Here is a 12,809-nt window from a genome sequence, read left to right as displayed (position 1 = left end):
CTGCCAGTGGGCCATGCTTTCCCTCCTCTGGCCCTTGCTGGGCTGTTCCTGTGGCCTCATCATCAGCTACACCTGTGTGACTGCATCTTCCTCAATCTTCGGGCCCAATTTGAGGCCCTCCCCCTGGCAACGCTATTCTTGTTGCCCCAGGGGAGGGAGACCCTTTAACCCTTGCCCTCCTGGGGTCCCACCCGGTGCCCCTCTTGTGGCCATAACCACTTGGCCTTGTGGTATCTTGTCTACCTGCAGACTGGGAGGGGCCTGAGGCGGGCTCTGCGTGTCCCTCCAGCCCCCAGCGCACACTACCTCTTCCTGCGGCCACTATGCATGCAATGCGTGTGTCTGACGTCACTGACAGACGCTGTGGGCCCTTGCCATGCCCAGGGCCTTGTTTGCAGACACAGCCGGAGGTCCTCCAGCAAGGTCACCTCAGTGCTCACAGCCTTCTTCCATCAAGTCTGAAGGCGGGGGGATGAGGTCTCGGGGGTTCATTCTGGCCACCAGGCAGACATCATAGCTGTCATGCATGAGGACATCGATGGCTACAACATTCCACTGGTTTTCCCATGGATCCAGCTCCAATATTTCTTTGGAGATAACCTCATGGCGATCTAAAGAACAGCAAAGTAGGAAGACAAAGTCTCATGGGCATTAAATTCAGCAGCCACCATCTCTGTACTGAATAACTTTCTCTAAAAGGCATTGTCTTGGGCCACTTAGTTGTTGCTGTAACAGAAAACCTGAAACTGGGTAGTTTATAAAGAAAAGAGTTTTAGGCTGGGTGTGGTGGCTCATGGCTGTAATCCTAGCACTCTGGGAGGCCGAGGCAGGAAGATCACTTGAGCGTAGGTGTTCAGGACCAGCCTGAACAGTAGTGAGACTGTCTCTACTTAAAATTGAAAAGCTAGTACGGTATCGTGGCAGGCGCTTGTAGTCCCAGCTACTTGGGAGGCTGAGGCAGAATGCTCGCTTGAGCCAAGGGGTTTGAGGTTGCTGTGAGCTATGATAACACAGCATTCTACCCAGAGTGACAGAGTGAGACTGTCTCAAAAAAGAAAGAAAGAAAGAAAGAAAGAAAGAAAGAAAAAGAAAAAGGTTTATTTGGCTTATGATTCTGGTGCCTGGAAAGTTGAAGAGTGGGCACCTGGATCTGGTATCTGGTGAGGGCCTCAGGCTGGTCTAACACAAGGCAGGATGTGGACACACGCCTTACACGGGCGTGTGTAAGGAGATCACGTGGTGAGGAAGGGCATTAGAGAGAGAAACCCAGGAAGCAGCCCTCCTTCCACAACCTGCTATCCGGGAAACTAGTCCACTCCCAATCTACTCCTGAGGGATCTGCCTCCATGACCCAAACACCCCCCTCTAGCCCCACCTCCCAACACTACCACACTGGGGATCAAATTTTTTTTTTTATTTTTGAGACCAAGCTTCAAACTGTGGCTCTGGGTAGAGTGCTATGGTGTCACAGCTCATAGCAACCTCCAATTCCTGGGCTCAAGCGATTCTCTTGCCGCAGCTTCCCAAGTAGCTGGGACTACAGGCGCCTGCCACAACCCCCGGCTATTTTTTGGTTGTAGTTGTCATTGTTGTTTGCCAGACCCGGGCTAGATTTGATCCTGCCAGCCCCAGTGTATGTGGCTGGTACCTTAGCTGCTTGAACTACAGGCACTGAGCCATGGGGATCAAATTTTAACAGGAATTTCTGAGGGGACAAACTCAAACCATAGTATTAAGTACCAAAATCAACAGACAATTAGATAAAGATCTTTAAATGGAAGACAGAGCGTTCTTGATGTTTAAGAAACTAGGAAAGTCTGCGTTACAACAAATATTCAAAAATTATTCAGGGAAGGGCAGTGCCTGTGGCTCAAAGGAGTAGGGCACTGGGCCCATATACTGGAGTTAGTGGGCTCAAACCTGGCCCCAGCCAAAAACTGCAAAAAAAAAAAAAATTATTCAGGGAGTTCTGACTGGGCATATTATTGTCCACAGTTGAAAGGAGGTGCTGACATCTTGGGAGTGATCTGGCAGTGCTGTGAACAGGAATGAAACTGTCCTTATTTCTGTACCTGCAAGGGGGGCACAGCTGGAGCTATGTGACCCAGAGTCAGCCACCTTCCTCTCTGAGCTCTGCCAGGGTCCTTTCAGTAAACAGAGACCTTTAGAAAGCTATGGAAAGGGCTTAGGAAGACCCGTAAGGGTGGCCAGGTACTTGGGATGAAGACAAGTGAGGGGCTGCTGCCACTCCAGACCTGGAGGGCAGGGGGAGGAATCGGCACTGGAGCTGGGTGAAGGGAGCTGCTGGGGAGCCAGTGGCTGGAGCTGACTCAGGCAGAGCAGGGTGGATACAGCCATCCTCAGCCGGGAGGCAGCAGGGCCAGTGAATATCCTGCAGGTGTGGTCTAGGAAAACAAAGTTGATTACGTTCACAGATCTAAGAGGCGGGATTATGGCTTGCTCATTTCTCCTTTCAGTTCTATCAGTTTTATTTTATTTTATTTCATTTTTTTTTGAGACAGTGTCTCACTTTGTTGCCCTGTGTAGGGTGCTGTGGTGTCACAGCTCACAGCAACCTCAAACTCTTGGGTTTAAGTGATCCTCTTGCATCAGTCTCCCAGGTAGCTGGGATTACAGGCACCTGCCACAATGCTTATAGATCTCACTCTAGCTCAGGCTGGTGTTGAACTCCTGGGCTCAGGCAATCCACTTGTAATAACCGAGCCCCCAGCCCCTAAACTCCAGGACTAGTAAGCAATGCAACCAATCCCTTACTTGAAAAAAAGAATTTCTCCTAAGCCTTTTAACCTCAGCCCCCACAAGGGAGGAGAAGTTAAGTTCTGGGAAGAAGCTCGAGAAGATAAGGGAAGGGAGGGAGGGAGGGAGGGGTGAGCCCCAGATGAAAAGCGCTCAAGTTGGTTTCAGGCCCAAGTTGTTCTCAGAAACTTACCCAATACTTGTTTGCACTCTTTATTTGATGAATGGTGAATTAATGTACCTTAAGTTAGCATGTACCTCCACTCTGAATTGTGTAACCCCATATGATATACCCCTTCTTATGATGATGAAGTAATGTGTTTGTGATGTATCCTGTGACTTATGAATCAATATGTGCCCTCACCTCGCGACTCTGCCCTAACTGCTATGATCGGCTTCTGTATTGCGCTAGCTTGCTGACCCTGCAAAATAATGGCATAAAAAAGCACTTCACCTGCCAGTTGGGGCTGCATGCCTTCTTGGGATCCAGCCCGCCTGCAGGTGTAATAAATTTTGTCAATTATTGCGTCAATGTGAGGTCCACCTTTTTATCTCCGCGGCTCTGTCCCTTTTCACAATCACCTCAGCCTCCCACAGTGCCTGGATTACAGGCGTGAGCCACTGTGCCCAGACTCAGTTCTATCAGTTTTAGTTTCATGTATTTTAAGGCTTTTTGTTAGGTGCATACACATTTAGCATGATTATGCTTTTAGGCAAATTAATCATCTTATCATTAAGTAATGTCCCTTCTTATCCTTGGTAATTTACCTGGATGATATTAATATAGCCACCCCACTGTTCTGATTAGTGGGTGAATGGCACAGGTTTTCCCATCCTTTTATTTTAACCTACGTATGCCATTCTATTCAAATTGATTTCTTGTAGACAGCATATAGTTAGGTCTGGTTTCTTGACACATTGTGACCATCTTTATCTTTTAATTAATTTGATTAGACCGCAGACAATAGCCATAGACCGTATAAGTGAACAGACTGGATGCTTTCTAATAAAATTTATTTATAAAAAATGGTGCTGGGCTGGATTCACCTTGTGGGCTAGTGTTTGCCAACCCCTGGTTTTGACCACTATGTTTTTTTTATTTTTTTAAGACAGGAGCCTCAGGCTGTCGCCCTGGGTAGAGTGCCATGGCATCACAGCTCACAGCAACCTCCAACTCCTGGGCTCAAGCCAGTCTCCTGCCTCAGCCTCTCAAGTAGCTGGGACCACAGGTGTCCACCACAATGCCCGGCTATTTTTTGGTTGCAGCCATCATTGTTGTTTGGTGGGCTTGGGCTTGATTCGAACCCGCCACCTTGTGTGTACATGGCTGGCGCTTTAGCCACTTGAGCCACAGGCGGCGAGCTTGACCACTATGTTTAAGGTAAATATTTATATGTTTGGATTTAGGTCTACCATTTTATTATTTTTTAAAAAAAATTTCCCCTTTCTAGTCTCCTATCTGGATTATTTGATTTGAATTTATTGAGCTTTTGACTATATCTGTTTGTATAGTTTTTTTCTTTAGTACTTGCACTACAGATTATAATACACATACTTAATTTTTAACAGATTCCTTTGATTTAACATGTTATCATTTCAAGTGAAATGTATGACTCTTTCCATCATTTAAGTCCTGTGTTCTTCCCCCTTGTGCTGTAACTACTGTCACAAGGAAACATGGCCCAGGGAAATGACCCTTAATGATGTTCAAATTTTTACTGTCAGAAATCATATATAGTCCAAAGAACTGAAAAGAAGAAAAATAGTCCATTATATTTACCCAGATATTTTTAATTTAAAATTTTTTTTCTTTGAGACAGAGTCTCATTATGTCACCCTTGGTAGAGTACCGTAGCGTCACAGCTCACAGCAACCTCAAACTCTTGGGCTTAGGCAATTCTCTTGCCTCACCCTCTGGAGTAGCTGGGACTACCTGGGCCCACCACAACACCCGGCTATTTTTTTATAGTTGCAGTTGTCAGTGTCGTTTGGCCGACCAAGGCTGCGTTCGAATCCACCAACCCTGGTGTATGTGGCCGGTGCCCTAGCCGCTGAGCTATAGGTGCTGAGCCCAAAAATTTTTTCCTTTTTTTATTTTATACCCAGTTGATCATTTCTGTTTCTTTTCCTTGATTCCCCAGGTTTCCAGTTTCTCTGTGGTATCATTTGCTTTCCATTTGAAGAACTTTCTTCAACTTTTTTTCTAACAGTGTATTTGCTAGGAATGGATTCTAGTTTTTTTTCATTTGAGAATATCTTAATTTTGCTTTCATTCTCAAGGGTATCTTTGCTGAATATAGAACCCAGACAGTTCTTTTTATTGGTACTTTAACATTTTCATTCCATTGTTTTTTTGGCTTCTATGGTTTAAAAATCCAGCTGTTCCAACGATCGCTCCCTCATATGCTATCTGTTGTTTTCCTCTGGCTTCTCTTAAGATTTTTTTCTTTATCTTGGTTGTGATGTGTTTGTGTGTTGAGTTTTCCAAGTTCATCCTGTTTTAGTTTTGTGGGCTTTTAAAATCTATAAATTTACATTATTTGCTAAATTTGACACGTTTCAGCCATTATTACTCCAAATCTTTTTTTTTTTTTTTTTCTGCATCCATATTCTTTCTCTTTTATTTTTGGGATATAATGACATTTATGTTGGATTTTTTTGGTTTTGTCTCTTAGGACCCTGAGCTCTGTTCACTTTTACAAATCTTTTTCCTCTTTTTTATTTAGCTTAAGGAATTTTTGTTTGTCTGTCTTCAAATGCACTCACTGCTCCTTGTCATTGTGTTATCACGTCCATTCAGTTCTATTAACATTTTGGTTAGTTTATTTTTTAGTTCTAAAATTTCCATTTGGTTCTTTTAAAAAATAACTTCTATTTCTATGCTAAGACTGAGACTTCATATACCTTTCAAAAGTAGAATACTCTTAACCAGGGGTCCTCAAACTTTTTAAACTGGGGGCCAGTTCACTGTCCCTCAGACCATTACAGGGCTGGACTGCAGGCCCTGGGACGAGTCAGCTGCTGAGCAGGACAGGCAGTGGCAGCAAAAACACCTGGCAGGCCGGATAAATGTCCTCAGTGGGCCGCAGTTTGAGGATGCCTGCTCTTAATTCTTAGAGCACCAAGTTGTAGAGATTGCTTTTTTTTTTGAGACAGAGTCTCACTTATTAATCCTTGGTAGAGTCCCGTAGTGTAGCAACTCACAGCAACCTCCAAATCCTTGGGCTTAGGCGATTCTCTTGCCTCAGCCTCCCGAGTAGCTGGGACTATAGGTGCCTGCCACAACACCCGGCTATTTTTATGTTGCAGTTTGGCTGGGCTGGGTTTGAACCCACTACCCTTGGCATATGGGGCTGGAACCTTGCCCATTGAGCCACAGACACCACCCGAGATTGCTTTAAAGTCTCTGCCTAGTTATTTCAAAATCTATTCTATCTGGGGGGTGATACCTGTTAATTGTCATCTCCTGGGCAAGATGTTAATATTTTCTTGATTCTTGGTAAGCCAAGTAATTTTGAATTACATGCTAGGCATTTTGAATATTATATTTATACATAATATATATGAATATATAATATGTATATTATAATTATGGGTCTTATTTTCCTGTGATTTTTTTTGTTTGTGTTAGCAGAAAACTGACCCAGTTAGGTAGGTCATAAGTTCTTAGCTACCTGTGGGCTGTGTTCCAATGTCAGCCCAGCTTTCAAAGTCTTTCCAGTGCTGATTGGGTGGTTGTCTGTGTGCCTCCCACAGTGGCCAGGCTGGAACTAAGTAGTGGCTTACCCTTCAGATCAGTTCTCAAAGTCTTCAGCATACAGTTTAGGGCTAAATCATGCATGTGCATCTTAGAGGTGAACCTGGGGGTTCACATCCAACTTTAAGGGATTACTTTCACGAGCTCCCTCTGATCTGCAATCTTCACACTTTCCTGATCTCAGAAACTTCTTTAGTTTCCTTCCTGGTCTTTCTGCTGAAAAGCCGGGGCTTTAAAGTCTTTGCTCTGCTGCACACTTTCCACCAACGTGTATGTCTGAATGTCTCCAAGGTTAAGTAGCAGGTGGATGAAGAGAGAAAAGCAATGGGGACTTTCCTCAGATTCTTGGGTCCAAAGTTCCCGTGGTCAGAAAGAAGGTTGCCGGCCCTGACCCTGCTGCTGTCACCAGCCGGGATTGCCTTGGGGCTGGGGAAAGGCCATCAGTAAACTCCCCATCATCAGGAACTCAAGCAGCAGGCATGTGACTTGACAAAAAGAAAAAGACTTGGTGCCCTGAGCCTTCGGTAAGACCACTTGGCGCATCACTCCTGCAGCTCCCAGGTATTCTCTCTAATGGTTTTAAGTATAATGTGTGTTACTTGAGGTTAAAAAAAAATATAGCAGTGAAGTTGAAAAGTGTATTGACTGCCATTTAACTAAAATTGTACTGTACACTGTGTTTGCAAACTGGTTTATGATACAGTAAAACATGGTAAGTGAAGTTTGTCTTTATTTGCCTTTAATTCATGTATTTCAATATTAATATCAAGTCAGTACAGAGTTTATGGTGTAACATGAGGTATAGAATTAGTTAGGCCTATTTTATTTTTTTTAGAGACAGAGTCTCACTTTGTCACCCTTGGTGGAGTGCTGTAGCGTCACAGCTCACAGCAACCTCCAACTCCTGGGCTTAAGTGATTCTCTTGCCTCAGCCTCCCGAGTAGCTGGGACCACAGGCGCCTGCCACAATGTCCGGCTATTTTTTGGTTGCAGTTTGGCCAGGGCCGGGTTTGAACCCGTCAGCCTCGGTATATGGGGCTGGCGCCCTACTCCCTGAGCCACAGGTGCTGCCCAGTTAGGCCTATTTTTAATATTAACTCTCGAGCAACCTGAAACTCCACTTATCCTGAATCTACCAATCCCCATGGTGTCAGATAATGGGGAAATTATTGTATTATATATCAGTTACATAATATTCCAGCCAGGAATGTATAACATGAATTTAATCACGAGGAAGCATTGGCTAGAGCTCAAAAGGAAGTATTTTATTTTAAAGGGGAAAGTTATACTATCTTAAAATGCTAATGTTGTGAAAAGGCAAAAAACAAAAAGATGTATAGAAATGTTCTAGATTTAAGGAAACTGAAGAAAAACCGTATCTGATATTAGGTGAGGAAGGAGAGGAAGGTCAGTCAGTTGACAAGATGGGAATGCCAGGAGTGGAATAAATAAAAGTATGCAGTCAATGTTAAAATTCCTGAAGTTGTTAGCTGTCTACGTTAATGAGGGAGAGTGCTCTGATTCTGCACACTAGGTATGCAGGTGTAAAGCGCACGCTGTGTGCAGTTCACTCACATATAGTCAGAACAAAATCATGTATCTGTTTATGCGCAGGACAATAATGTGTATGTCTGCACGTTGACCAATCGAGCAAATGTTAAATAATGCAAATGAGGGAAACTGTTAACAACAGGCGGATCTGGGCATTCATAACTCCATCTTATTTTTGCAACTTTTCTGTAGGCTTGAAATCATTTCAAACAAGAAGTTTAAGCAAGACACAGAATTCTCCTAAATTCTGTTCTCTCACAGCCTCTGTGATGTCAATCTCACAAACAGCAGTAACCGATGCCAGGCTTTCTCTGCTGCCCGCAGCCCAGCCACCAGCAGGCGCCTTTAGCATTTCCCAGCTTGTTAGAGATCGGAGAGAAAAAAATTACATCTCATGCTAACAGGTCACTGTCACTCTTTCAAATCTGCAAAATCTTGCAAAACATAGAAAATTGTTATGTAAAGGTCCAGAGATCTGCATGTCAGCTCAGCACAGAGCCCCAAGACTGACTTCTTGCTCTGGGAGACATTCTAGAGAAAGGACACAAACCCAGGGACGTCTCACATGGTACGAAGCAGCCGGATGAGATAATGACACTCTGCTGACACCACTGCAAGGTCGGCACATCTTTGCTGATGCAGATAGTGCTCCTGATATTTTGAACTTCTTTCAAAAATAATTTAATTAATGATCTTTAAAAATTTTCTTGGCACACTTAAGATCCTCTCATAGCATGCCAGTGTACCATGGCACAGCTGTCGAAATCACTGCCTCAGACACTTCACCTTTGGGAGAGACAGCCCTGAGGCGTGTTCTACACTGTCTTCCAGAATTTTCTGATGGGACTGAGCCGCCGTGGTCCACAGGGCTGACCTACTGGCCCCCTTTCTCCCAGCTCTTACTCTTCTCCCCTGTTAGTGCCTCCTGCAGGCACTTGCTCCCCAAACTATTTCCAGTCAAATCCTTGTTTTAAGGTCTGCTTCAGAGGGAACTCAAACTAAGACAGATGATAATTGTATTCCTTGGAAACTTAACTGGAAAATGAAGCCAAATGGGATAGAGGGGAAAGAACAGGTCGGATGACGTAGAACAGGGAACTTGCCCCTCACATCGGACCATGAACTGAAGCGGCCAGGCTCCAGGACTTCAGGATGACGTCTCAGCTTCCCTCTCAGGGACGTGGGTCCTTCATGTCCTTGGAGGACATTCTTTCCTGGGGTCCGGTACAGGAGCCGGTCCACAGTCCATTGCTGTGGGTCTAGGGAGAGCAACGTTCAACCCTCTTGCCCTGTGTCCTGGAGGGGCCCTGAGAAGAGCACAGGTGGGAGAGGAAGAAAAACACAGGGCAGACGGGGGAGGACTTTGACTGCCTCCCACAACAAGGGGTCTAGCACCCAGCACTTTCCTTCTTTGCCTTGGTGGCTGGGAAGCTGAACAAAATTCCGGAAATTTTTCTTAGCTTAGGTATTCTGGTATAATTGCTCCCCTTACTACTAAGCATGCTTTTAGTTTTAGTGTATCTATGCTTATTCTATTAATTGTCTCCATTGTTTTTGGACATTGAAGTGGTGTATATTGTATATACAGTGTATATAAGCACTAGCATGCACGCACGCACACACACACACACACACTGATATATGTTGTCTGCTAGCTATGAAGTTGAAAGTGAAATTTGCAACTGTTCTGCAGGATATCACAATTTCAGTACAATTTCTCCATTGAGGAGAATAACAAAGGTCAAGCAATTTCAATAATACTGTATTCCTCTTTGTAGTCAATAGTCTCAGGGTAACACAGACTTGATAGCGTAGTGGCCACCATAGCTAGGGGCCATCAAAGCTTCATTTCTTTCTTTTTTATTTTTAGAAATTTCAAACAAACAAAAAATGTGGGAGAGTAGTACAATGAATAACGGTGTATTCTGCATCTAGATTCAATAATAGTTAGCATTTTTCCAGATGTGCTTTATTCCTCATCTCACGTACACACACACACACACACTTTTTTCCTGAAACCCTTGAAATTTAATTGCAGATATGACACTTCCCTATTAAATGCTAAGCATGCTTCTTCTAAGGATAAGGATATTCCTTTAGATAATCATAAAATCATTATCATACTTAAGAAAAATAACATTAGGTTGGGTGTGATAGTTCACACCTGTAATCCTAGCACTTGGGGAGGCTGAAGCATGTAGATTGCTTGAGTTCAGGAGTTAGAGATCAGCCTGAGCAACAGTGAGACTGGGTCTCCACTAAAAATAGAAAAACTAGCCGGGTGTTGTGGTGCACACCTGTAGGCCCAGCTACTTGGGAGGCTGAGGCAAGAGAATCCCTTGAGCCCAAGAGTTTGAGGTTGTTGTGAGCCATGATGCCACGGCACTCTACCCAGAGTGACAGAGACTGTGTCTCAAAAAAAAAAAAAGAAAAACAAAAAAAGAAAGAAAGAAAAATAACATTAATTCTATAAAATAAAATAATATTCTGTACATATGCTATTTTCCCCAGGTATTCCCAAAATGTCTAACATAGCTGTTATTTTTAAGCCAGGATCCAGTAAAAATCCATACATATCGCTTTGGTCACCTGTCACTTAGGGTGGCCTCCACCTTGGGTTTTTCTTCCCAATAATTTCATATTGACCTTTTTAGGAGTCAGGGCAAGTCTTTTTGTAGAATGTCCCACACTCTGAATGTATTCACTTATTTTCCTCATAGAGCCCTTTACCTTGCTCCTCCTTTACTTCCTATAAACTGGGAGTAAAATGTCGAGGTTTGATTAGACACAGTTGAGCATTTGAGTGGTTGTTGGGGTGGGGGTGTAAGAAGCCTCCACACCACACCACTCTGCCTCATTCCATTATGATGAGGATGATTTGGTTACAAGGGTGACCAGCCGGCTTCTCACTATGAAAGCAGGGACCTTTCCTGTGTGACCAGCATGTGGTCCATCTCTGGGGCCATGTGGACGTCCTGCTCTTCATCCCCTTTCAACCAACGCTTCCACCATCTATTGGTGATTTGTGCCTGAACCATTTAATATATTCAAGGTTATAAAATGATGATCTTATCAATCCTCCTATCATTCCTTCTACATTTATTAGCTGGCTTTTTATTCAATGTGTTTCAGTCCATTTTAGCCAATTACACTTTTCGCTGTTTAAGTTATTCTGACTTTGGTTAGTGACTGCCATTTTAAGCTGCCTTCTCTGTTTTTTGATAGGATTCCCTTAAGTTTTAACCACTTAACTTGCTTTCTAGTGCAAGATACCCTAAGCCCACCTTGTATGTAGTCCCTGTGCTCTGGACCCGGAAGCAGTTATTTCTATAAAGAGCATAGCTACACTCTGACAGCTGGCAGAGTCATTATTCCTGTGGTCCCCAACCCCTGGGCCTCGGACTGCTACTGGTCTCTGGCCTGTTAGGAACCAGGCTGCCCAGCAGGAGGTGAGTGGCCGGAGAGTAAGTGAAGCTCCATCTGAATTTACAGCCTCTCTCCATCACTCCCATCTCCACCTGAGTTCTGCCTCCTGTCAGATTTTCACGTTCTCCTACCTCCCCCTGTCCGTGGAAAACTTGTATTCCATGAAACCGGTCCCTGGAGCCAAAAAGGTTGGGGACGGCTGCATTAAGCCACTAATGTTGCTACTCCCTTATTTTGCCCTCGATGAGCTCTGTCAGGGCTGGAACTGGACGTATTTGTATATGTAACTCTGGGTCATATTTGTATTTGTATCTCTGTATTTGTATTGTGACCTCGTTAGGTGGCTTTAGCTTCTGTACCTAATATACAGCAGTGTTTTTCAATCTTTTTTTTTTTTTAAGTCTCATGGCACACTTGAACCTATAGTTAAACTTCCATGGCACACTTAAGTTTTGTTGGTTAAAAAAAGAGTAAAAAAATAAATGAAAAGGATGTACTTACTGTACTTTGAACTTCTTTCAAAAATAATTTAATTAATAATCTTAAAAATTTTTTGTGGCACACCTAAGATCCTTTCATGGCATGTGGGTTGAAAATCACTGCTAGAGAATAATAATGGTATCTACCGTGCAGGCTGTGTATGAATCAAATAAATCAGCAGATGCAAAGTGTGTAGAACTGCCCGGGTACACAGTCCATGCCAGGTGTCTGTTAGCCGTCTACTTCATTCTACATTTGTTAGTGAGAGAATTCATTTTGAAGTACTTTCCAAAGCATTTTCTCTTTCTGATAATTCAGATGTTTCCGTTACAGCCTTTCCATCCTTGAGTCTGGGTCACAGGCTGGACTAGAAGGGACAGAGGGGTGACTGGCAGGAGGTTCGTACTGGACAGACAGGGGAGGCAGACAGCCCTTCCAGTCTCAGGTGAGGGAGGAAAGATTTAGAGGGGATGAGACTAAGGGGAAAACCTTACCTATCCACTAAAAGTTGGCCAGGGAAGACAGAAATGGCTCAACTGGCTTGAAAGCAGAAAAGACTTCCCAGAGCACAAGCTCACAGGGGAGCCCTTGTGCAGATGAAATGGAGACATAGCCGGCCTCCTGCGCCCCCAGCCCGCTCACTGTGCTCCCCTGTAATCCGGCCTCCTGCACCCCCAGGCTGCTCACTGTGCTCCCCTGTAATCCGGCCTCCTGACCCCCAGCCTGCTCACTGTGCTCCCCTGTAATCTGGCCTCCTGCACCCCCAAGCTGCTCACTGTGCTGCCCTGTAATCCGGCCTCCTGCGCCCCCAGCCCGCTCACTGTGCTGCCCTGTAATC

General features: G+C 44.3%; 1 protein-coding gene across 1 annotated transcript in view; it reads right to left on the bottom strand.

The window, feature by feature from the left end:
- Window positions 1-429: 429 nt before the first annotated feature.
- The window catches only part of KBTBD12 (kelch repeat and BTB domain containing 12), a 66,260-nt gene continuing 53,880 nt past the window's right edge, over window positions 430-12,809 (bottom strand). The window contains exon 6 of the mRNA XM_003796190.2: window positions 430-611. Within this exon, the coding sequence (XP_003796238.1) occupies window positions 430-611 (182 nt within the window). The remainder of the gene's footprint in view (window positions 612-12,809) is intronic.

The sequence above is a fragment of the Otolemur garnettii genome, unplaced genomic scaffold (assembly GCF_000181295.1).
Source record: "Otolemur garnettii isolate 467f Iridium unplaced genomic scaffold, OtoGar3 scaffold00101, whole genome shotgun sequence".
Taxonomy (NCBI): domain Eukaryota; kingdom Metazoa; phylum Chordata; class Mammalia; order Primates; family Galagidae; genus Otolemur; species Otolemur garnettii.
The sequence above is the reverse complement of the archived record's forward strand: the minus strand, read 5'-3'. Positions and strand labels throughout refer to the sequence as shown.